Genomic DNA, 25,240 nt, shown 5'->3' on the forward strand with positions numbered 1-25,240 from the left:
GATGTCACTGTGAACCGGAAAAACAATTTTGATGTGAACGTGACGCAAAGGTCAGGATCTCTCTCTCTCAGCCATCTTGGACCCCGAGCTCGAACCTAGTAAGTGATTCAGAGTCCAATCTTCTGACATCCGTTATTTATAAACGGGTTTGTTCGGTTAAACGTTATCCGTGCTGTTGCTTTACAAGTCTTCTGTCATAAGCGGTAAATATTTCCTTAAAATAACTTTGCGATGTTGTTGAAGCTCTTGTTAATGTAATCGACACACAGTTCAAAATGGGCGAGCTGTAGTAGTGGCCTGGCTCGCTCGCTCGCTCGCTCATGTTTGCTTCTTAGTTTTCTTGTTTTCCGAGCTTTTTAAAACAATTAAAGCTAACAACGTATTTCTTTTTGATTTATGTTGTATTTTTGTGTTTGTGCTCCTCGTGTGTAAGTGGACACTTTTGAGAAGCTGAACATGGTTAACTAGCTAAAGCGCGACATGTTCATTTCCCCCGCAGTGCTACAGATTAACGCCGGCTGAGCTGTAACTGATGCCCGAGTCTTACACCGTGTGCAGTTTCTACACTGCGGTCTAAATTAAAAAAAAAAGTACCACAAATTGGGTTTCTCTAGGACCACGGTTTCAGGGTTTTATTTATTTTCTCTTATTATTATCTGATAGTCTACTTGGACCAAACTGCTTGTTTCCCTTGTGATACACAGTTCCTTGAAAATCGCCTGGAGTTAAAACGACTTTAGCTGAACGCAAACTTTTGTCAAAAAGATCACAGACTTGTTAGTTGGTTTATAAATTCCTACAAACTGAAGTAGATACTACAAAATCTGTAGGAGACACTACACAAACTAAAACGGGACCTTTTTAAATACAGAAAATTAGTTTCCAACCCCATCTTGGCCATATAATTGTTAATATTCTTACAAGTATTCATTGTATTGGATCATCTAAAAAACAAACAAACAAACAAATTGTTTTCATTCATGCAAATGAAACATTTATAACTTTTAAAATCCAGAAATCTAGTCTTGGGATGATGTTTGAATGAAAACCGTTCATTTCACAGAGAACACTTTTTTTATTATTATTATTTTTATTTTTATTTTTTTTATGAAAGACTTCTCCAGAACAGTTTGGTGGGAGTATTTCTTTATCGTTTAATAAACACGCTGTTATAATTGTCTTCATTCCTTTTTCAGAAGAAAACCTGTTATACATCCAACTGTTTCATCTGTAATAAGCTTCTAAGTTGGTGTAGGAATGACCGATGTAAAATTTCATGAAAACAGTTCATCTAGAAAATGAGATTTAAAGAAATGTGATTTGAGGTGTTTCTACTGTAATTAGTGTGATGTTTATAAAGGAAATCCACATGAATTTCATGATGTTTAATGTTTACATCAGGAAACTAAGCTTTTTAGGGATACTTGAAATGAAATGATTGTGCGAAGTGGATAGAGCCGCCTTCAAAGTTGCTAACTTTCAGATAATGTCGTAGTTGTGAGTGGGGAAAATGCAGTGAAGTAAACATTACAGCCAAGCTTAATATTATTAGTATAATTTAAGGGCACATGTTGAAGTGAAAATATTTGACATGAATAAGATTACATGAAACAAAATAATTTCTACTTGTAGCGTCTAGTCTTAATCATGACTGTTTAAGCTGCTTTAACAGTTGTTCAGGTTGAATTGTATGAGCTGTTATATATTCAGTGATTTTGTTATATTCGTGTTCATACAGCTTACCGAGTCTGCCTTGCTGTGTAGAAGACAAATCATTCTCAATCGTTTTTAAAACAAGACACAGTGTTCCTGCATCTAACACATTGCTTTTTTTATTTTTTTATATAGAGCTAACAATGCCAGGTGAAGCCACAGAAACTGTCCCAGTGACAGAGCAGGAGATGCAGCATCCACAAGTGGAGACGGGTTTGTATAAAAAAAAAAAAATTATATTTGACACTAAACGCTAATAAAGGGGTCCTGGAGCTCTTATTGAGTTATCTTTGTATATTTGTTAAAAGTGAATTAAAATAAGAAAGGAAAGCCAAAGATTTGGTTCGGCTGGTATTACCACCTGCTTCAGACACACTTAAAAAAATAAATAAAAAAAATTTAACCCCCAGTGACCAGCTGTTGTGGCCTCCATGCAGCATGGAGGTCTGGGTTTCTGCTCGGGGTAAAGGTTATTTTTTATTTTATTTTATGTATTTATAATTTGTTTGGCAAAATTAGGCCCAGAGTTTATTCTTTAAAAAAAAAGGTGATCCAGGACCTACATTCTTAGAAAGTCACGTAGCCATCTATGCTGGCTTTCACTTGCATGAGGTTTTGTAGATTTTTATTTATTTTATGAAGAATGTGTTTAATTGCATGGGATATGTTCAGTACAAGCATGCACAAGTACTTATGAAGTGTTTGGCTAATGCACACATTAGTTATGCAAACTGATGAGATGTAACAATTTTGTTAAAGTTTAGTAAATATTACAAACAAAAGTAAATATATATATTTATTTATTATTTTGTAGATGGTTGAAACAAAGCAAACCTGGCCTGTTTACTACATACTAAAATAAATGTATTTGTTTATCATAATAGTAAGGTTGGTACATATGCACCAGGGAGAATAAAATGACTTGTGAGAAACATTTTTTTTTATTCAGCCAATGCTCTGGAAGAAATTTTTAGCAAAGTCAAATGTAAGGCAAATTTTTTTTTTTTTTTTTTTTTTTTTTAAAAGGAAAAATAGATTTAAAAAACCTTATATAGAGTTCCTTAAACATTTCCTGCCATGAAAATAGCCATAGAAGCTGGCATGGTGTTAAAAAAACAAAACAATAAACTTACTTAAGTAATATCTAATTACAAAACAAAATGGCTTTGCTCTATATTCATGTAATTCAAAAAATCTAGTTATGTGATGTGTGTGGAAAGTAATGAAGCAAAATGCTCAGAATTAGAACCCTTCCTTTTGATAGCTAAAGCACTGCAATACAGTACTTTTGACCCAGTAACTAACTGGTCAACACAAAACTTGTCTAGATGTAATGCTGCTAAATTCAAACCCTGTAATCCATACTTAATGCTGTTTAGGACCTCTGCTGCATTTGAAAGTGAACAGTAGAAAGGTTTGGTTTGGGGGGACTTTATAGCGTACCATACAGTGTGAAGAAATGCAGAAAGATTGGGCTAGAATGATGTCAGAAGACTATGAAGTGTTTTGGTGAGGTGTTGTGCCACTAGAACTGCTTCAGTGTCTCTTGGCAGAGTCAGGATTCATAAATTTTTTTTAAGTGGCCTTTTCTTTTAAGAGGGCCATTGGACCCAAACCATGCATAACTATGCCACCACATCCCCCTCACTGTAAGGGTCAAGCATCTGCCTATACTGTTCTCCTTGTGTAAACCTCACATGCACTTGCCCACTTGTCTAGAGTGTGGTAAAGGATGACCAGTCTGACCATAGCAATGAAGACCACGTCTGTATAGACCAATGCCTGTTTTTTTTCTACCAGTGAACTCTCTTTGAATTTGTCTTTGTAGTGACATATATACACACACACACACTCAGCCCTTAATTTTCCTGATTGAGCTGAGCCACCATCCTTTTTTTGTGTGTGTGTGTCAGTAAACCTATGAGTATGCTACTGCTCCAGACAGCACCGATATTTGTGCTCAAAAGCCTATCCACTAGTTATGCATGGATGAACTACACGTTGAAAACTGTGATGTGTGCAGCGATGGTTGTAATAGGAGTAGATGTGGTGTTTTAGGGCTAATTCTGTCATAGTAGAAACCTACATTTTTGAACCCACTTACTGTCCTTAATGCTTTAACCTGATGTCCAACTCACCCAGCTTTTGTAATGCATTAGATGAGCAGTATATGTGTCATTGTCACATAAGAAATTTTAAGTGCCACTGCATTTGAAGGAGACAAAATAAAGCTGGTGATCTTTTTCACCCGAAGATTTGGCAGTTTTATGTATTAATGGTTGCTTTGTGAGTATATGAAACAAGTAATAGTTCTACAGCACCACAGTGCCATGTGTTAAGCTGCCACAGATCCTAACAAGAAGTGTGATGTGTCTGAGTTGTTTTAATGGCAGTTGGGTTGATTAAACTAGTTTGAAATCCTGCGCATGTTTTAACACCATCTGAGTGAGGTGTGTGAAGAGGTCTGCCGTTCTCCTAACCCGCATGGATGTGGAATTCTGTCCATGCACTTGTGGCATTTCCGAAATCAACTTAAGCCCCTTTTCTCCTCAGCTGCTGTTGCTTCAGTTCCTGCTGGCTCTCAGCCAAAGGCCATAGGGGCTAAGGCTGACTCATCTCCACACACTTCTGCCCCCAAGCCTGTTCCCATGGGCCGCCGGAAGCGCACCTCGCTTTCTGCTTCTTCCTCATCTCCCATTTCACCCAAATCAGCCTCTGGCCCTCGAGCCACTCCACCTTGTTCTCCACTAGCATCTCCTTCAGCTCGCTCCCCAGGTGCAGGGAAACATGAGACACCTAAGGTTGTGAAGGCTGGTAAACAGGCAAAATCCAAGAAAGCAGATTTTAAAGTTGCTGAACCTCAGCAGGTAACCCTACCTTCTGCTGCACCCTCAGAGGCAAAAACAGCACACAAGTCTTCTCCAACCTCTCCCAAGGTGGCCACTCTACCAGTAGAGGGTGCAGCTACTGCCTCTGTGTGTCCTAAAGCTGCTGGCGTAGCTCCACTGGAGGCAAAACCAGTGAACAATGAATCGGTTACCTTAGCTCCAGCAGAATCAAAACTGGTTAAAGGTGCAGGTCCTGCAGCTGCATCTCCTCAATGTACCACTGCTTCTCAAGTGAAGGCAAAACAGGTGAAGGGTGCAGCAGCTGCTCCAGTGAAAGCAGAGGCACCTGCTAAAGATGTCCCAGCTCCAGTGGAGGCAAAACCAGAGAAAGTTGAAGCAACTACCTCAACTTCAGATGGGGTAAAGCCATCAAAGGATGCAGGCCCTGCAGCAGCCTCTCCTAAAGGTACTATTGCTGCTCCATGGAAGGCTAAAGAGGAGAAAGTGAAAACTTCTCCAGTGAAAGCTGAAGCACCAGCTTTAGCAAAAGATACAGTTGAGGCAAAACCAGTGAAAGGTGAAGTGGTTGCCCTGACTCCAGTTGATGTTGTGAAAGGTGCTGCACCAGCTTTGGCAAAAGATGTTGCCAAAATTTCAGTGGAGGCAAAACCAGTCAAGAGTGAAGCGTCTGCCCTGACTCCAGTTGATGTGATGCAGGTGAAGGGTGCTGCATCTGCACCAGCCTCAGTTAAAGATGTTGCTCCAGTTGAGGCAAAACCAGTGAAGGGTGATGCAGCTGCAACCCCAACTCCAGTTGATGTGATGCAGGTCAAAGGTGTTGCATCTGTGCCAGGAACTTCTCAAGTGGCTGTCCCTGCTACAGTGATTGCAAAACCATTAGAGGGTCTAGCACCTACTCCAGTGTCTCCTAAAGCTACTGTAGCTCCTGATGCATTTAAAGTAGTTTCCAAGTCAGCTGCCCACGCACCCAAATCATACTCTGAGGCTGTGGCATTTTGCCCACCTAAGGTACCAGATATGCCAAAGGTTGTTCATGAGGCCCCAGTAGTACCTAAGGGTGCTGAAGTCCCAAAGGTTTCTGCCATTGTTCCAGAAACCCCTAAGGTTACTGAAGTCCCAAAGGCTTCTGCCGTTGTTCCAGAAATCCCTAAGCTTGCTGAAGTCCCAAAGGCTTCTGCCATTGTTCCAGAAACCCCTAAGATTGCTGAAGTGCCCAAAGCTGCTCCTGAATCTCCTAAGGCTCAGTCTGTACCTGCCTTATCTCCAGTGCAAAAAGCAAAGTCCGCTCCAGTCGCTGCTTCTAAAGAAAATGCAGAGGCCCGCAAAAAGAAGCCAAGTGTTGGGCCATCTACTGTTATGGCAGCAACTCCTCTTCAGTCTTCCATTTCACCTCTGGAGGAGGAGGATGACCTCCCTCCACTTATTCCTCCTGAGAAGCCTTCGACAATGCCTGTTTTCCAACCGCAGCCTGTAGTTGAGGTTCCACCTAAAGTAGAGCCGTTAGTTAAAGCTATCGTGCCCCCAGCTGGTCCTGCAACCACTGTAACACCTGCTAAAACTCAGCCTGACCCTACACCAGTTAAAGCAGCATCTAAACCGGAACCAGTAATCAAGAATGACAAGGGTATTTCTCTCTGTTCATCTTTGTTTCTGTGCCTTTGTCATGAACTGTAGGTTTGACTTACTTCTACTTTTATTCCCCCAATATAGTCATGGTGACTGCACGATTTAATTCTTTTTTTTTATTATTCTTGTAATGAGAGTTTCCCCGGTGAACATACTGTGAGGAGCTGTGACAAATTGAGCAGCTTTAAATATGTGCCTACGAACAGGCAAATACACTTAGCTATTTGGTTGGGTGGAAAAAAGAGGAGTACTTTAAGGTCTGTGCTACAATAAATATGTAAATATAGAAACATACTTTTGCCATTTTGTGGGATATATTTTCTGCGGTTCAATCTCAAATATGCTCTATGCAGCGTGTAGAATACAAATGTTATAGCCTAGGTAGTGCACATAAGTACTAAGCTGGAATTCAGCAGGGCATACATATGAATTCTGTAAAGAAATATAGATATTTGTTTTTTTTTTTCCCCCCCTCTATGATCAGTAATAATTTATTTGCATTAGGGAGAGTCATATTGGCATTATTGACAGGCATGCACATCACCTTTTTTTAGTCTGGTTCTCAGGAGACCACTTTGAGAGTTTGTATGGTACTCACCCACACAGTGGTCCCCCCATAGGTCTGACTAAGCCTCATCCTCCTCACTGTCTGCCTCACTGTCTTCCATTTGAATTATAGTACATGATGATGGACTTGCTGCTTCTTGGATTGTGGAAGATGATGCACTTCCTTGATTGAGCCTGCAATGGGCTGTTTGCATCCCTAGGTCTATAACTGACTTTGAGTCAAATGTTTGTGGTCGTGTTTGACAAGTGGATGTGCATCAGGGCTCAGAGACAAGTATGTGACAGACGGGATCTGTGCTTGTTTTTTATTATGTTGAGATGTGTAAACCCCCTCACAAGCTCCATTGCTTAAAGTAAGGGACAGCTTGATTATCTTTTCGGTATTGGAGTAACAATCTGGATTACTTGTATTAACTACCTTGACTAAATCGTACACAGGACACTGCCAACATTTTCCTGCTTGCTTTAAACGCATCCATTCTCTTATAATTGAGTCTCGGTCAAGAGAATGGTGCTGATCGTTGTATTGCCAAAACTGTGGAGGTCTTGCATTTATTGCGGCCTAGTGGAAGGATCAAAAACTTAGTTATCACATGACTTTAGAGATCCATATCTGTTTCAGACTCTCCAGTTAAACCTGAGTAAATCAGTTTTGTCCTTGTCATCATCAGCATTGGAAGTGGTGAGATTCGTATGCTGGCCTTCACCATCAAACAAAAGTGTGTACTGTCCAATGGCTAGCATGAGTTCATCTTTACATTCTCCTATGGTCAGCTTTTCCTGCTGAAACCTTTGTGAGGTTCATGCTGCCAATGTCAAGCATGTTGGCCAGAAAACACTGAACGCACTGTGCAGATGTGTTGTCATCCGTTATAGCCAGTTGCATTTGAATGGTGGGTAAAAGTCTTGATATTTTCAACAGTGTTTTGTGCCTCCATGCAGACCATCTGATATTGTGAAACTTTGCTAATTTCAAAAAGGAGTTGCCATTCTTATCAAACGACTTCTTTAGCACTTCAGCATTTTTGTGCTCCACCTTTTATGTAAATAAAATTGCAGCAGCTTGACAACAGGACGATTAAACATATCAGTATGAAACCGTGTGATTAGCTGACTTTGTGCAGTGCACAGAATATACACAAGGGAATCCCCAATCGCAAACATTTGCCGTAGATTTGGGAGAATGCAGTTGTACGTACCGACGTTGACCACAGCACTGTCTGTCCTCCATTCATCCAAGCCTGAGTCATGGAATAGATTGACCAGCCCACTCGTTATTTCCCATGCTGTTCGTTTAGCACCCAGTTAAGGAAATCAACGGTGAGCTCTCCGTTGGTGGTCAGACACGATAAACAATTTCCAGCTCCGTTTTTATGTCCTCCCATCTGTCAAAAAGTAGACCCCAAAATTCAGCTGATTTCAACTTTTCCCCTCAAATACAAGTACTAGTCAGTGCTATGCTTTGAATTATTCGCGTTCCCCCTTCACGTGAATGATCTGCCCCTCCGACATTCACTCCTAGTCTTTTTAATAATGCCATATCCTCAGCATACGAAGACATAAGACGTGTGTGTTTAGCTTTATGGAAGGCCACGAGGAAACATTACACAGAGCCATCTGTTGCTCTTCATTCACCTCGTTTTGCCATCTAGCAAGTGGGTAACTGGATATTTCATCTTAACTAGCTTGTGTTATTAATAGCTTGTACTACATTTGTATGATCCTTACTCGTTTCATGCTTATCAAACACTGGATGACTGAAATTCTTTGTCCCTGCATAGAAGGCACTAGTTTTGTCTGCTAGGTGGGGATGTGAGTGGCATACCTTACACCACATTTGTCTGCGCTCATCGTCAGATTCCAGCCATGGCACTTCTTGAAGCCACTTCTGAGAGAACTCTCTTCTCTCGAGCTGACGTTTTTTCTGAGGTGGAGGAATGCCAGAGAAGTTGCTTAACGTCTGTTGTTTTTTGGACATCTCTCACAGTATTACACTTAGTCAATCCAAGATGGTGACTGTATTTACAGCTATTGGTATGCAAATGAGTGGTCTAAGATAGTTAACCCTGTGCATTTTTTACTTCTGTCACACATGCGCACCAGTTATGTGCGCTCCTGATTATTGGTGAATAAACTTGAAAAAGTGTTCCGGTTCATGCCCACTGTATTAATAAATTTTTAAATAATGCTTTCTTAACAATTGCTAGGGATGGTGGGCCATGTACAGATATTTTAGATTAAATGTAATACAATTATATAATTATTTACAATATAATAGTAGGTTTTAAATTCAGTGTTAATATTTTATGTGAAACTATACTCCTCTAGTGAGGAAATTAGTCACTGGCCAATCTTTTACTCCTAAACAAATTTTATTCCGAGCTTTTTTACATGTGCGTTTAAATTATTAGTGTAGCAGACTAACGTAATGTTACTTTAGCACTGCATTCTGTTTTCTTAGCTGGCTTTTGTATGTTTGACCTGTTAATCCTTTACATTAAGTAGCACCTGGGTTTTATGTTAAAGGGTCCGGCACTGAATCAGACAGTGATGAATCGGTTCCTGAACTGGAGGAGCAGGATTCTACACAGACGCAGCAGGCACAGGTAAGACTGCACATACACGTGTAACACTTGCCTAAAAGATGGAAACTGTCAATGTTAAAACGATAATCTGTTGTTCATTATTGGGAAAGCTATTTTTATCTCTTACACAGCTTGCAGCTGCTGCTGAAATTGACGAGGAGCCGGTCAGTAAAGCCAAACAAAGCAGAAGTGAAAAGAAAGCAAGAAAGGTGAGAGTGGTGCGCTTTTTTTTTGTTGTTGGTTTTTTTTTTTCCCCCCCTTCTCGTAGTTGTTCTTTGGTTTTGTTATCCAAAGCTAAGCTTTTCATCTGACTTGTATTTTTCCAGGCGATGTCCAAATTGGGTCTCAGACAAGTGACGGGAGTTACCAGAGTAACCATTCGCAAGTCTAAGAACATTCTCTTTGTCATCACCAAACCAGACGTCTACAAAAGCCCAGCTTCAGACACTTACATCGTTTTCGGAGAGGCTAAGGTAAGACCTTCTAGGATTGTTTGTGGTGCATGATATACAATGTTTGTACAAACAGAAATGTTTGTACATCACAGTAAAAGCTGAAGCATTTCCACACACTTACCTCCTCTTTGTGATGATTTAAACAGTTTGACTTTCGTTCTTCTGAGACTAATGAAGCCAAACTTTCTGTCCTGAAAGAGGATTTTGGTCTCACACCGCTTTTCTGCATTTGAATTCAAAGCGAAGTAATTTGCGGGCTTGTATAAATCAATCACTGTTTGTGCTTCTTTAGATTGAGGACTTGTCCCAGCAAGCTCAGCTGGCTGCTGCAGAGAAGTTCAAGGTCCAGGGAGAAGCAGCATCAAACATCCAAGAAAGCACACAGACGCCTACAGTACACGAGGAAAGCGAAGAGGAAGAGGTCAGGACATTCTTTTTCTATAATATTTAGTTGGACATACTCAGTGTATAATGTAATATACATACACACAAATATTTTCTGCGGGAGGCGTGTTTTAAAAGTCAAATCTGTTTTATTTCAAGGTTGATGAAACCGGAGTAGAGGTTAAGGACATTGAGCTGGTCATGTCTCAAGCCAACGTATCACGGGCGAAGGCTGTTCGCGCACTGAAGAATAACAACAACGACATTGTCAATGCCATTATGGTGAGTTTAGACAATTACATCATCTCCAGTGCGCAGAAATACTTCTGTGATGATTTAACAGCATGACTTTCGTTCTTCTGAGTCTGTTGAAGCCAAATATCTGTTCTGAGAAGAGTTCTGTGTTGATTTTTGATAATTCTGCATGTTTCATACACATGGCTTAATTAACCCGTTTTCTTTCTTCACAGGAATTGACGATGTAGATGGATATCAGAGCAGGGCAGAATGAGATGTTGCTGAATTAATCTACACTATTTGTACAATTTATACCCAAGAGAAATAAAGGTGTGGCTTGATGGCTATGGTCTGGTTTATTATATTTCGATAATGGGAATGAGGCACCTGTTAGCAAAGTTAATGAATCTTATTTCGATGTGAATTATGTAGTACAGTGTTCAGTGGCAATATACTTGAGTTTCTTTTTGTTGCTGGAATAAAATAAGGTTTTATTTATCAATTAAATAATGTTGCTATGAACTTCCGTTAACTAAAGTGCAGCTGCACTACCCAGGTTGTCATCAAATTAGGAGCTCTAACTAAGCAGTTATATTAAACTAGATGCTATATCACACAAGCAAGAGAGCTGTTGTACTGAATATTGGGACTCCTGTGATTTGGCTTTAGGTAATCAGCAGGATTACCAGTGAGAGCCTGTTTATACGACAGTTGTATTAATAAGGTATTAAAATTAAGTAACAGACGTTTCAGAGACAATATGGGCAAATATTTAGTTTTTTTTTTTTCCAACAGATATGGTTCCCAAAGAAGCCACAACTGGAATAGTGTGTTGCATGTTGCCATGGCAATGCACAGACTGACTGACAGTCAGTAGTACAGTGCATCCGGAAAGTATTCACGGCGCTTCACTTTTTCCACATTTTGTTATGTTACAGCCTTATTCCAACATGGATTAAATTCATTATTTTCCTCAAAATTCTACGAACAATACCCCATAATGACAACATGAAAGAAGTTTGTTTGAAATCTTTGCAAATTTATTAAAAACAAAAAAACACATTTACGTAAGTATTCACAGCCTTTGCCATGACACTCAAAATTGAGCTCAGGTGCATCCTGTTTCCACTGATCATCCTTGAGATGTTTCTACAACTTGATTGGAATCCACCAGTGGTAAATTCAGTTGATTGGACATGATTTGGAAAGGCACACACCTGTCTATATAAGGTCCCACAGTTGACAATGCATGTCAGAGCACAAACCAAGCCATGAAGTCCAAGGAACTGTCTGTAGACCGCCGAGACAGGATTGTATCGAGGCACAGATCTGGGGAAGGGTACAGAAACATTTCGGCAGCATTGAAGGTCCCAATGAGCACAGTGGCCTCCATCATCCAGAAAAGGAAGAAGTCTGGAACCAGCAGGACTCTTCCTAGAGTTGGCCGCCCGGCTGAACTGAGCGATCGGGGGAGAAGGGCCTTAGTCGGGGAGGTGACCAAAAACCTGATGGTCACTCTGACAGAGCTCCAGCGTGTCTCTGTGGAGAGAGGAGAACCTTCCAGAAGAACAACCATCTCTGCAGCACTCCACCAATCAATCCTGAATGGTAGAGTGGCAAGATGGAAGCCACTCCTCAGTAAAAGGTACATGACAGTCTACCTGGAGTTTGCCAAAAGGCACCTGAAGGACTCTCAGACCAAAGATTGAACTCTGGCCTGAATGGCAAGTGTCATGTCTGGAGGAAACCAGGCAGCACTCATCACCTGTTCAATACCATCCCTACAGTGAAGCATGGTGGTGGCAGCATCATGCTGTGGGAATGTTTTTCAGTGGCAGGAACTGGGAGACTAGTCAGGATCGAGGGAAAGATGAATGCAGCAATGTACAGAGACATCCTTGATTAAAACCTGCTCCAGAGCTTTATGGACCTCAGACTGGGGCGAAGGTTCAACGAGGACAACGACCCTAAGCACACAGCCAAGATAACAAAGGAATGGCTACAGGACAACTCTGTGAATGTCCTTGTGGCCCAGCCAGAGCCCAGACTTGAACCTGATTGGACATCTCTGGAGAGATCTGAAAATGGCTGTGCACTGACGCTCCCCATCCAACCTGATGTAGGTTGAGAGGTCCTGCAAAGAAGAATGGGAGAAACTGCCCAAAAATATGTGTGCCAAGCTTGTAGCATCATACTCAAAAAGACTTGAGGCTGTAATTGGTGCCAAAGGTGTTTCAACAAAATATTGAGCAAAGGCTGTGAATACTTATGTACATGTGCTTTTTTTGTTTTTTATTTTTAATAAATTTGCAAAGATTTCAAACAAACTTCTTTCACATTGTCATTATGGGATATTGTTTGTAGAATTTTGAGGAAAATAATGATTTAATCCATTTTGGAATAAGGCTGTAACATAACAGAATTTGGGAAAAGTGAAGCGCTGTGAATACTTTCTGGATGCACTGTGTGTAGTAACAGTTTGAGTGTAACAAACTATTGCTAGAATTCGAAATTAACGTAGCGAACACCGACAAGGGGAGTGATACGAACAGTGAAGTATACCACTGGTCTTACACTAAATATAAGTATCTTGGAATGGCACTTGACCAGTCAAATTAGTTGACCTTAATTAACTGTTGTATAATACATCCTTACTTCACAAGTTGAGGAGGTACTATGTTATTAGTGTGTTTTTTCCATAATGAAAAAGCAAGTTTTCAGTTAAAACACCTTGAAATGTGTTTTTTTGGGACACTTTGCTAATTTTTACCAAACCCTTTACTATTTGCTATCGACTATGCTTAGAAGTTCCAGCATAATTCATTGTTATTAATACTGTTTTGCTGCAATAGCTCACATGCTGTAAGTGCCTCTCAGGAGGTATTGATACTGGGAAACACCCCTAAATATAGAAACTTCATGGGCATGAAGGGTTAGGGTCATATAGTTAATTTCAGAAAGGAGAAAGAGGATTGGTCCAACAGAGGGTCATGTGGCTTATCCCACCAGCAAACCCACCAATAGGATTTTGTCTTGACTATAACAGTGCTCAATGTAAACACAAGGAAAAGAAACCTAGACTATATATAGATAGTACTGTACTGCATATGTAAGTGGACCTTGTTAACATTTTGACTGGGGAGGAGTACAGACAGGTAAGATCAAGCTTCTCTGGTTACCAACATTGCATGTCTGTCAAGGGTAAAAGAAAATAGTTAGAAATCTCAAGAACATGACTTGCATTTTATTTATGGTATTTTTTTTTTCTGTTACATCCATTATCCAATCCAAATCTTAAGATCCTCAAATAACCTGAAGCATTTTATACAGTATGCTGGGTGTTTATAGAACCTTGTGGCTTAAAACAGTACATTTTAGGTTAATTGAAATTCAACATATCAACATTGTAAAGAAAAGAAACATCCTATTGTGATCTTTTACCAAATTTTCCATAGTTCCATCTAATTTATTTGATTTATATCAAAGCCAGTCATTCTGTGTTTTCTGGGTCATAGTACTTAAGTAGCAGCAAACCTGTCTTACCTATTTGCATTGTAACAAGACAAAATGTTTTGGACTGGTGGTTATGTATCTCTTTTGTGTGTTGCCATTTATAGAAGGTTTGTTGTTTCCACATGGGTGAACAGTTTGTACACAATGTCAAGGGCAGCAAGCCAGCATTTCTAATAAAGTAGATGAGAGGAGGGCCCTGTGTTTGCCATGTGACCTGGTATGTCAGGCTTTTATACATGTGCTTTAAAATGAAAAGTAGTCCTCTAAAGGGATTTTATTATTATTATTATTATTATTATTATTATTATTTTAACCTTTTGACCTCTGCCCTGAGGGAGTATGGTCATGGTTGCTGCTGTTCATTCATAAATGACATATGTTGTAATGTGCAAAGTATATATATGTAATTCAGTTATATATTGAAACAAGAAAATGAAGGCAAAGATTATCCTGAAATGACAGATTATGATATTAAACCAAACATCTGAAAAGGACTGTTGAAAATTACAGTAAATGGTGGTCTACAACAAAAGCAACCAGGAGGGGGCACCCTAGCACAATGCTAGCAGTTTCTACACAAGTCATGTTTTAGTGTCACCTGATGTTTTTATAATTCTGGATACAATAAATAGATAGATAAACATGTATGGAAATGTCCTTTGGGTTTGGACAGAATAAGTACATAAGATACATATTTCACTGAATACAGAACAAGATTTGATCTTCTCTTTTGCTTTTTAGGAATTGAGTGCTTCAGGACCTTTGGCCCAGGCTTTTTTTCACTTCAGGGATCCATTTTCTCTCTCATTGTGTGTATGTGACTGATGGGGCGGTACATCAGCACAAATTTGGGCAGAACCTTTGGGCCACAGAGGTTGCAGTTACTATGTAGGATAAGTAACCTGCTCACTAGCATCAGAGTTTTGTCTCATCTTGCTGGGACTCCTTGTTCCATTAGGCCCCACAGGTCATACATGAACTGCCACTGTAATTTTGTCTGGAGCATTTCCCTCAAAAGATCAAAGGCGAGACCTCTGAGGCCCACACATACTGGTCTGAAACATGAAGTTAAACAGTGCTATGTCCAGGTTTCTCGCATGTATTCCACTTCCAACAGGGAGAGCTTGAAACCAGAGGCTCCAGTTAGGGATTACACTGACAGTAAGGCTAATTTGCAGATGCAATGGATGCAAATAAGATTCAGAGAATCTTTCAAGCACTTGTCTCGACATATCAATGTGTATTTTAAACAGAAAGAGATGTCCACGTCTTGTGATGTTGGTCAGGCTGGATTTATGTCTGCACTGCAGAAGCCTCTTACTGGAGTGCAAAAACAAGCACAGACCCAAAATGCTATTGAGGGCAAAGAGGCTAGAGAGCTTAAACAGGTGCAGTGTCTATCCATTAGCCAGTCTGAGGAATCACCTTTGACCTCAGGATATCCGGGACTACAACTGTTTCATATGAGTTCTCTGGTGACCAAATTTGGGGAAAGCTATAGTTATGTAGCCAGTCACATAAACTCTGTGTTCTCGAAACAAATCTGTATGGAGGTGCCATCATCTGAAGACATTCTTGGAAGAGCTATGGAAATATCTAGAAGGACTACCAAAAATCAGAGCACCAATATCAAAGAAAATGTGTTTCCAGAAACTAGCCCCACTCACCTTAATGCAGCTACAGTAGATGTTAACAACACTGATGTTTGTAGCTCCTTAGAGGAAGGGTATCTTCATTTTGCTTGTCATATCAACCGATACTTTGGTGCAAAAGTGACAGATACTGTTAAGGATTCACCACATCAGCAAGGCAAGGGCTCAGAGACTCACCTGGACCATCAGAAAAGTTGCACAGCCTCACGGGACACTCTTTCCCTCCGTCCTAAATCTCTTTTCCATATGAGCAACCTCACCACACACTTTGGGGAAAACTATGCCTATATGGCCACTCATATCAATCGCTATTTCAAAAGCTCTGCAGCTGCAGATGAGGAAATGGAAAGAGATCCATACCGTGGAGAATCTGGAAGTACTCTGAAGAAACATACATCCTTGTTCCAGGGCCTTTTAAACCCCTTTGGCATTCAAAGCCTTTTCGGGAGCTACCTGGGAAGGGCTTCTAGTACTACCACTGTAGACCTTACCCTGGACAGAGTGGTAAGTCATGCTCCAGCTAACTGCTCCCATATCATGCATGTATCATCAGCAATTTATGAATAATTAGATTCATTTACTTGTGTACTGAATGTTGACAGTGTCTTCAATTAGCACCAGCCTTTCACCTTGCAGTTAATATAGTGTTCTATCATTTAAACGAAAGTACAAATAGTTTTGTGACAGTAAGACTGCTCTATAGGCAGAAAGAAGACAGCTGGCAGAGGACAGGACTCGAGTTCTACTGGGCAAGCTGGAGAAAGCAAGGACATGTTCATCTATCAGCTCCTGTATAGAGGAGTTGAACGCTCACTTAATTCTCAACCCAGCATGCAAGAGTGTTGTGTGGCAGGTACAAATTTTCACTCACTTTTCTAAGCTTTTCAAGCTTCTTAATTTTTAACATGTTTCTGCAGTAATTCCTTCATTGATAGAGGTTGGTTATTGAAATTTGACTGTCTTTAGGAAAAATCAACAACGCATGTACTGAAGCATCGACGGCTATTTTGGATGGATGAGAAACTTCAAGCTGCCATTAGAGAAACTCTAGCCCTGATCGGCTATGTGGATCCACTCACAGGCTGGGGGATACGAGTGCTGTCCATCGATGGTGGTGGCACCAGGTACAGACATTCCACAAAAACAGTGGGAACTACAATGTATATATTTTTTGTTGTTAGTGCAATAGTTTCATTGTTTACATTTACATTACTGAAAAGTTCTTGGAAAATCTTGGACACATATGGCAAAGAACAATGGGTGGAAACTGACTGTGATCTTGCGATTCTTTCTTCTACAGAGGGGTCGTTCCACTGCAGGTACTAAAAGAGCTGGAGGCTCAGACAGGAAAACGGGTCTATCAGCTCTTTGACTATGTGTGTGGCGTGAGCACAGGTATCTATTGTACAGCAGGCTAAACTGTTCTTCAGTTGAGTTGGACCTGGTTTCTGTAAACGTAGTGACACTGAAGCCGCGTTTCCACCACAGGAACTTTCCCCAGGAACTAGGGACTTTTGGAGATACTTAGTGTGTTTCCACTGCAGGGACCAGGGTCTAAATTAAGTTCCGGGTAAAATATTTCTCCATCAGAAAGTCCCTACTCGGCAAGTGGTACTCTATCAAAGTTCAGGACGTTTGGGGGGTGGGACTTGGGCACTGAACATGCTGATTGGTTGAGTACACACATTTTATTTTCAAGCACCATTTTTATAAGTCTGTTGTGGTGCGTACAGTAACAGTTGTTTATTGCGATTCGAATCAACACAATGGATTTTCTTACGAAATACGACAGATGGACCAACGACGGGGTTCAGGCCTTAATAAGTATTTATGCTGAGGACGAAATACAGAGGGAACTGGAAATGGTGACCCGCAACGAAAAAGTATACTTAAAAATATCGAGTCGGTTAAGCAAGCTAGGCATTGTTCACACAGGAAAACAATGCAGAGAGAAGCTTGTGCGTGCGCGTACGAAGGTTTGTGTTCCAATCAGAGCCTGCTACATGTTTTTATGAGCTGAGCAAACATTTTACATTATTACATCATTAAAATCAGCTTACTTTGTGTCAATAATCAGTTTGATTGTAGCATACTTCGAGGCTTCATATCCTTGCCAAGGGCTTGTCGCGCGCAGTTATACGTCACCAGTTTAATTTGCCTAATCTACTTTAGACTACGATGGAAATGCAGACAACAAAGGTCTGGGGAAACCAAATGGTCCCTTGAAAAAAGTTCCTGGGACTAAATGTTCCAGGTAATTTAAGTGGAAACGCGGCTAAAGAGAATTACCTTGACCTGTCCTTTCAGATACCATGGCCGTTAACACTGCAATGATTTGGTAAATGGAAGTCTCTGTATTCCTGATCATTTCATCAGGAGCCGTTTTGGCCTTCATGTTGGCTTTGGCTCATTTCTCGATAGAGGAGTGTGAGGAAATGTACAGACGTTTTGGGTCAGATGTTTTTAGACAGAACCCTCTGGTTGGCACTGTGAAAATGGGCTGGACTCACTCATACTACAATACGGAGAGATGGGAGATGATCCTGAAGTAAGTTATTTTTAGTAGAAACAAGTACTTGTTTTTCTAACACAAATAGGCATAAAATCTTTGGCATTTAATACTTAACAAACACTTATCTGGCTCACAGGGAGAAAATAGGTGACCACCTCCTTGTTAGAACAGCCAGAGATGAGCGGAGTCCTAAGGTGAATCCGATGATTATGTTCTAAACTGGCTCAGAGATTCTGAAGCAGTTATTTTGTCCTGAGAGCCAATAACCACTTCATTAATAACACTCTTGATCACTGCAGGTGTCTGCAGTGAGTGCAGTAGTGAACTGGGGTACCAGTCCCAAACCCTTTATCTTTAGAAACTATAATCACTGTCCAGGCTGCCTTAGCCGTTATGCAGGTGGATCTGGATACCAACTGTGGCAGGCAGTACGAGCTTCTTCTGCTGCTCCAGGATACTTCCAGGAGTTTCCCCTATATAACGACATACATCAGGTCAGACTGTTCAAACAGTCATGATGGAACACACAATAGATAGTTTTATATACAGTTAATGTATACTGTGCTCTTGTATCTACTTTCAGTAGCATTTTCTCCTCTGGTCTAGGATGGAGGTATCATTCTGAACAATCCCTGTGCTCTTGCTGTCCATGAAAGCCGGCTACTCTGGCCCAATCAGCCCTTCCAGTGTGTGCTGTCTCTAGGAACTGGTCGGTATGATAATGCCAGAAGGGGGCCTGCCACGTCCACTAGTCTCAGAGCCAAAATCAGCAACTTGATCAGCAGTGCCACAGACACTGAGGGTTAGTCTGCAAATAATTAATTTTGCCTGAATTTATTTAATATGTAAGTAATAAAATATGATAAGTAGTGCTGTTATAAGAAAATAATCAGTGACAGGGTGATGTGATGCAATTATTTTCCTATTTTCTTATTTTCCTTCCACTTTTTCCCCACTGATAAAATCCTTTGTTGAGTTGGCAGTGTGTTTTGGATTGTTGACTTGCTGCATGATAAAGTTCCTCCCGATTCAGTTGAATGCATTTCATTAATTCATTCTGCTGCTTCCATCATAACTAACATTATCAATAGAGATTAGTTAGCCTGTTCTAGAACCAGCCACGACACTACCTCCACCATGTTTCACAGATGAGTGTGTATGTTTTGGATCTTGAGCAGATCCTTCCTTTTTCCATACTTTGGCCTTTCCATCATTTTGGTAGAGGTTCATCTTGGTTCCAGAACTTTTGCGGCTCATCTCTGTATTTCTTTGTGAATCCCAATCTGGCTTTCTGATTCTTACTGCTGATGAGTGGTTTGCATTTTGTTGTATGGCCTCTACATTTCTGCTCTCTAAGTCTTCTTCAAATGGTGGATTGTGATACCTTCATCCCTGCCCTGTGGAGGTTGTTGGTGATGTCACTGACTGTTGTTTTTGGGTTTTTCTTCAAAGCTCTCACAATATGTCTGTCATCAGCTGTTGTTGTTTTCCTTGGCCGACCCATTCGCTGTGTTGCTCAGTACACAAGTGGTTTCTTTCTTTTTCAAGACATTCCAAATTGTTGTATTGGCTATGCCCAATGGTTTATTCTTTTTTTAAAAAAATACAGTCTTCACAGGTGAAACTGAAGGCTCAAACCAAGAGTAAACATTAAGAGCTGTTTATTGTTTAAACAATCAATCTAAGAGGACACACCTGGGTAAAAAGAAACACTTGTCAGTCACGTGTTCCAATATTTTTGGTCACCTACAAATTGAGTGGTCTGATACAAAATGTGCTATGTTCGATGGCATTTCACGCATCTTACATAAGTACCAGGAAATAAAAGCTGAAATTCTAAACTGCCTTTCCAGACCAGTAGTTTCATAGGGGACTGTAGTTTCCTGTTATTAATTACTTTATAACATATAATATATAAACAGTTGTTCATTCACCAGCCTCTGCTTTTTCTGAGGAAAACTGCTTTTTTATGAGAAACCAGAAAGTGCAAAGTCCTCTGTCCTGAAGACTCCCAGGGCAGAAAACACACTGACCATTACAAAGCACTGACACCCGAGACTCCTTTCATAAATATTACATAAATGTCTCCTTACAAAATGCTTCAGTATATCCATGATTATACATTTTCCTTTGTTAAAGAACAATATATGTATTAATCAACTGATTATTAGCCTGAGATTAAGTGGAGCATCCGCCATAATCCTTGTGAATTTGCTGTTACTATATAAATGACAACATATTAGAGTGAGTGCATTAATATAAACTATAAATTACAGCCCAAAATATTTGACAATAAAATGTAATCAATTAGTGTCAGGTAGACAAATATCAGATATCAAGTGTCCTTATTGATAATCCACTAAATGAAATATCCAATTTCAGGTGTGCACACTCTGCTGGCGGATCTGCTGGAGCCAAATGTGTATTTTCGCTTTAACCCAGTGCTGAGTGCTGAGGTCTCACTGGATGAAAGTAGGCCTGGTGCTCTGAAGCAACTTCAGGTGGATACTAAGCAGTATTTAGAGAGGAATGAGCTCAAACTGAAACTGCTTCGCGGTGTACTGGGTGAAGAACGCACGACACTCTGGAAAACTCGGGACTGGATCAGTGAGAAAGCCTGGCAGCTACAGCAGCGATGGGCATGACTGAACAAAAGACATGGGTTTGAAGACCTGCTAAACTTTGCTCTGTTTACAGAGTGCAATATTACAATGAGGTGGTATCAATTGTAATGCTTCTTCAGCTCTTCACTTGTGCAATGACCTCACATGAAATAAACTTTTGTAAATTATTGTCACTGGCTCTTTGTCAAGACATACTACACCTGAAGCTGTCACAAGGGAAATGTGCAGTGGTGTATCATTTCAGGTCAAAACAGGATCACAGGACTACATTTTAACATGTTTCAGACCTCATTTGAGAGTTAAGAAAAATGAATAGTTTTGCCTTTCCTGAATACATTGACTTTTTTTTTCTTGCCATTTATATTAGTTATTTATACCATACAGTGTAAATTATGTGTCAGAAACCTGAGTAGATAGCAGCCGTTAATGTTCCCAGTGTTTGACCAATGCACTGAAAGCACACAATAGTGTCTCTGGATTTTGATCGAGGTTATGTGATGATTTTTGTACTGTATTAATATTGAAGGTAGTAATATGTTTTTGAACAGTTTGGAGTGTTATTTCAGACAAATAAACAAATCTAGATTAGTAAGATTCTTCTTTTGTTTCTTTAAAAAAAAATCACACATTGATGTGGGGTCTACATGTTCAAATTTATTGTAAAGTAAAATAATTTATATGTATTGCAGCTCAAAAAAAATTTAATTAATTTTATTCATAATTTAATTCAAAAAGTGGAACTTTCATATATTCTATAGTCATTACACATAAAGTGAAATATTTCAAGCCTTTTTTTGGTTTGTTTTAGTCTTGATGATTACGGCTTACAGCTCATGGAAATCAAAAATCCAGTAACTCAAAATATTAGAATAAATAATTTATAATACCATGGTCAGCGAACCACTGCAACACATTAGTGTGTGTATGTATATGTGTGTGTGTGTGTGTGTGTGTGTGTGTGTGTGTGTGTGTGTGTGTGTGCGCGTGCGTGCTCACACTACGTGGTGTGAGACTTACTGGCATAGGGGACAGAGCTGTCTTGATCTCCATCTCAGTCTCTGACCTGTGTGGCGTCTGCTCATATTGCGTATGTTAAGATTCAGGAGCAACAGCTAGAGGATACACAAACTTCTCTAGCTCAATGACATTGTTACTATCCTAGAAGAGGAATGAGACAGATTTTGAATTAATGAATGGCAACTAAAACATCAAGTCTGGTAAGAGAAGCAAATTCTGAAACATCTCTCTAGTTTCATTTGTTATTTAAAAACAAAGAAAGCAGAATAGGTCAGATTTGAAATGCACTGCAGGGACCAGAAACAGAGAGCTGGGAGGGACCATCACACATGTGTTGTGTTGTGTTGTGTGTGCTGATGTCATGGTCTTTTCTGGCTTCTGCAGAGATGGTTTTTATGAGTCAGCTGCTTTGGGTGAATTGTAGGAGGGAAAGGGTTAATCCTGTCTTGGGAAGTATAACTGATTTTTGGCATGAAGTATGACTTAAACCTAATTAAATGTTTATGTTAATGATGTTAATGTTCATTTTAAGAAGATACCAAGATGCCATGACATGGATTAAATGATCAATACTGCACCTTTCTTTAGTGAACTCATATAAGTAGTTCATCTTTCATTTGATCTTTTATTCATGTAAACTATGCATTCAAACTGTGAATTCTATGCCCGTTTCAGAGTAGATTTGAGCTGAATGAATGATTAGTAGTGTAATAATGAATTATATGACTCATTTTAAGTAATTTGTAGTTATCTATTATGAATGCTATTGCAACCCCAATTCTGAAAAAGTCGGGACAGTATGGAAAGTGAAAAAAACAAAAAAACAAAAATTCATTTGGAAATTCTATTCACCCTGTATTATATTGAAAACACATTATAAACACAAATGATGTTTTACTGTGAATTTAATTTATTTTTGAAAATACACTAATTTCAAAGCTGATAACTGCAACACACTCCAAATAAGTTGGGACAGTCGACTGTTTACCAACATCACCTTTTCTTTTAATAACACTTATTAAGTGTTTGCGCACTGAAGACACCAGTTGGTTAAGTTTAGCAAGCAGAATTTTCCCCATTTATCCATGCATTTCTTCAGCTGCGCTGCGGTGGCCTTCATTGCCTTATTTTGCACTTCATAATGTGCCACACATTCTCAATCGGAGACAGGTCAGGACTTTTTTTTTTTTTTTAATACAAGTCAAAGTACATTTACAAATCACTCCTCTTTGTTTTTATATGCATCTTCCATACTGTCCCAACTTTTTCGGAATTGGGGTTGTAAAAGAATAGGCCTATTACTGTATATGTAAATAATAAAGGAAATGCTGTGTTGCTGCATTGTCATTACATTCATGATAAGGTCAGGCAAAGTAGTTTCAGAGTTTTGCTGCAATGGCAGAACTGGCTGCAGCTGATAGAATAGTGGCTTTGTTGTCCTGCTCTTGGAGGAAATGGCACACTGAGTGCTCGTGCTCAGCACTGTACCTTCCGGTGCATGGCACTGACCAGTCGCTGATGTCATGCCCACTGTTGAAGATCATGTAGGACCTGGGACCATTAGCAGGATTAGATCATACCTCTGCTTCAGGTCAATAGTGAGCCAAGACCCATCTTCTGTTCTGTTGTGACACTGATATTTCCTTGTCATTAATAATACACACTGTACATTATTAAACATATACAGTTACATAATATTTAAAATGTTAATGATTCTACTTCACAAAGTTTTGACTACCATTTGGCAGCATTTACAGAACATTTGTGTACAGTAAGCCCATATCTGCGAGCACAGCAAATTCTTCTGTCTTTTTCTCACAATGTATGGGATAGGAATGTGTCACCCACAGTCTCTATCTCTCCTGAGCCTGATTATTCCTCAGAGCCACCCAGATATTAACCAATTCCAGCCCTCAATCATCACCCATTTACATTCGAACCAAGTTTTCGTCAAACAATGGCTACGTTTATATGCACATCAAAAATAAGATTTCTTAACTTATTGAATGTTATTCATTCATATTAACATTGATTGAATTTAAAAAAAAAACCTGTTAGTCTCACATTCACTCACCACAAACAAAAGCATTCCTACTTTATCACTGAACATCAAACTGGTAATATATAATATCAACATTTTTTTGATGATATTAACTCATATTAACATTAACTGGATATGAAATATACTATATATACACACACACACACACACACACACACACACACGCACACATATATATATATATATATATATATATATATATATATATATATATATATATATATATATTTCTGTGCAATATATACTTTTTTGTCAACTCAACTTCATTTAAATCTTTCAACAGTGTACTGGCACTGTAATTCAGTGCAAGCAGCGCAGTAAAAAAAAATATTTGACTCGACGCCCAAACTCCTGTTTCACTGCTGCTCACTTCCGTTGTAAAATTTTATCAGTGCAGAGTTTACAGAGCTTACAAACTGCAGTTTTGTTGTCATTCCACACAAGAGACATCTTCTTTACACACAACATGAAATCAACATGTTTTCCCACCCTCTTTTGATTGACAGGCTATAATTGATTGCCGATAGCATGAAAAATAGCCTCTAACAGCCGATACCGATTATTGGCTGATACATTGGTGCATCTCTAGTTAGCACCTATAATTCCTTGTGGACGTGCGCATATATGCGCATATATCTCCTTTCAGTGGATTTTCTGAATAAGGTGTTTATATGCAACAAGTTTCAGATTAAAACAGTCATATTCCAGGGGTGGGAATTGAAGTTTGGGGAATCAGAATATTGTCTTGAATTGAATCGGACAATTGGACTGTGGTGTTTACATGACTTAATACTAATTATAATATTGCCAAATTCCGATTAATATCGGAATATTGATGTTCATGTAAACGTAGTCATTGTAACCGGACAGTACTGTATACAGTATTCTCTTTTAAAATCTCTTCATTTAAAAATAAAAAATCGCTGCCTTTTTGGAGGAGTCATGGGACTTTTTGCTGCATTTTAATTTCCCAAGAGAAACAGACATTTCATTCACTGGGCCAGCTCCAGTTTTCAAAACCAAACAATGAGACCCACACATTGATGTCATGACCAACTCTGCTGCATTTTTTTGTGGTGTGTTACATGCCAGCATTGTTTAACTATTTTGAAAAAATAATCAAGATTTTTATTCGCTTTTGTTCGCTTGACCTGGTAATTCCCATTACTATGAATTTCAAAGGTCGCAACATTCAAAAGTTAGTTCTCTATTGCTCCTGCAATCCTTTAATGATTTAACATATTTTAAATAAATTATTTAACACAAGTATTTGATTATTTTACCTAGAAATAAACAAACAATAAACAAACAAACAATACACAAACAAACAAACAAACAAATAATACTGTAAGTACATCAGCCGTCTCATTGTCACTCAGACAGATGTTCATGAGGGAGTGAGAGTGAGTGAAAGAGAAAGAGAGAGAGAGAGAGAGAGAGAGAG

At 39.4% G+C, this 25,240-nt stretch overlaps 3 protein-coding genes and 2 non-coding genes across 6 annotated transcripts; all 5 read left to right on the forward strand.

The window, feature by feature from the left end:
* Positions 1-16: 16 nt before the first annotated feature.
* LOC128618910 (nascent polypeptide-associated complex subunit alpha) lies at positions 17-10,761 on the forward strand. Its single transcript, XM_053642590.1, has 8 exons — positions 17-98; positions 1,849-1,926; positions 9,282-9,361; positions 9,472-9,549; positions 9,667-9,813; positions 10,088-10,216; positions 10,339-10,461; positions 10,650-10,761. Exons 2-8 carry the CDS (start codon positions 1,857-1,859, stop codon positions 10,662-10,664), a joined length of 642 nt encoding a protein of 213 aa, XP_053498565.1. The 5' UTR covers positions 17-98; positions 1,849-1,856; the 3' UTR covers positions 10,665-10,761.
* LOC128618909 (calphotin-like) lies at positions 3,408-9,275 on the forward strand. Its single transcript, XM_053642589.1, has one exon. The coding sequence runs from the start codon at positions 4,218-4,220 to the stop codon at positions 6,234-6,236; it is 2,019 nt and encodes a 672-aa protein (XP_053498564.1). The 5' UTR covers positions 3,408-4,217; the 3' UTR covers positions 6,237-9,275.
* On the forward strand, positions 9,920-9,995 carry LOC128619945 (small nucleolar RNA SNORD59). Its single transcript, XR_008388043.1, has one exon. It is a non-coding gene; the product is annotated as a small nucleolar RNA SNORD59 (small nucleolar RNA).
* On the forward strand, positions 10,502-10,575 carry LOC128619944 (small nucleolar RNA SNORD59). Its single transcript, XR_008388042.1, has one exon. It is a non-coding gene; the product is annotated as a small nucleolar RNA SNORD59 (small nucleolar RNA).
* A 143-nt stretch (positions 10,762-10,904) lies between the features above and the next one.
* On the forward strand, positions 10,905-21,335 carry LOC128618906 (calcium-independent phospholipase A2-gamma-like). 2 transcript variants are annotated; one of them, XM_053642586.1, is made up of 10 exons: positions 10,905-13,571; positions 14,671-16,085; positions 16,285-16,434; positions 16,548-16,705; positions 16,882-16,976; positions 17,958-18,129; positions 18,230-18,287; positions 18,393-18,587; positions 18,700-18,895; positions 20,476-21,335. In XM_053642586.1, the coding sequence occupies exons 2-10, from the start codon at positions 14,754-14,756 to the stop codon at positions 20,736-20,738; spliced, it is 2,619 nt and encodes an 872-aa protein (XP_053498561.1). In that variant the 5' UTR covers positions 10,905-13,571; positions 14,671-14,753; the 3' UTR covers positions 20,739-21,335. The 2 variants fall into 2 exon arrangements, with proteins under 2 accessions (XP_053498561.1, XP_053498562.1); XM_053642587.1 differs by lacking the exon at positions 20,476-21,335 and having other exon boundaries at positions 18,472-18,587; positions 18,700-18,866.
* Positions 21,336-25,240: the final 3,905 nt, after the last annotated feature.

The sequence above is a fragment of the Ictalurus furcatus genome, chromosome 15, assembly GCF_023375685.1.
Source record: "Ictalurus furcatus strain D&B chromosome 15, Billie_1.0, whole genome shotgun sequence".
NCBI lineage: Eukaryota > Metazoa > Chordata > Actinopteri > Siluriformes > Ictaluridae > Ictalurus > Ictalurus furcatus.

Excerpts from the sequence above, each read along its gene's own strand:
- LOC128618909 (XM_053642589.1), top strand. The coding sequence starts at position 4,218 with ATGCACTTGTGGCATTTCCGAAATCAACTTAAGCCCCTTTTCTCCTCA.
- LOC128618906 (XM_053642586.1), top strand. The coding sequence starts at position 14,754 with ATGGGGCGGTACATCAGCACAAATTTGGGCAGAACCTTTGGGCCACAG. Across the intron at positions 16,086-16,284 it reads ACCTTACCCTGGACAGAGTG|GCAGAAAGAAGACAGCTGGC; the intron begins GTAAGTCATGCT and ends ACTGCTCTATAG. Across the intron at positions 18,288-18,392 it reads GAGATGAGCGGAGTCCTAAG|GTGTCTGCAGTGAGTGCAGT; the intron begins GTGAATCCGATG and ends TGATCACTGCAG.
- LOC128618910 (XM_053642590.1), top strand. The coding sequence starts at position 1,857 with ATGCCAGGTGAAGCCACAGAAACTGTCCCAGTGACAGAGCAGGAGATG. Across the intron at positions 1,927-9,281 it reads GCATCCACAAGTGGAGACGG|GGTCCGGCACTGAATCAGAC; the intron begins GTTTGTATAAAA and ends TTTATGTTAAAG. Across the intron at positions 9,362-9,471 it reads CACAGACGCAGCAGGCACAG|CTTGCAGCTGCTGCTGAAAT; the intron begins GTAAGACTGCAC and ends TCTCTTACACAG.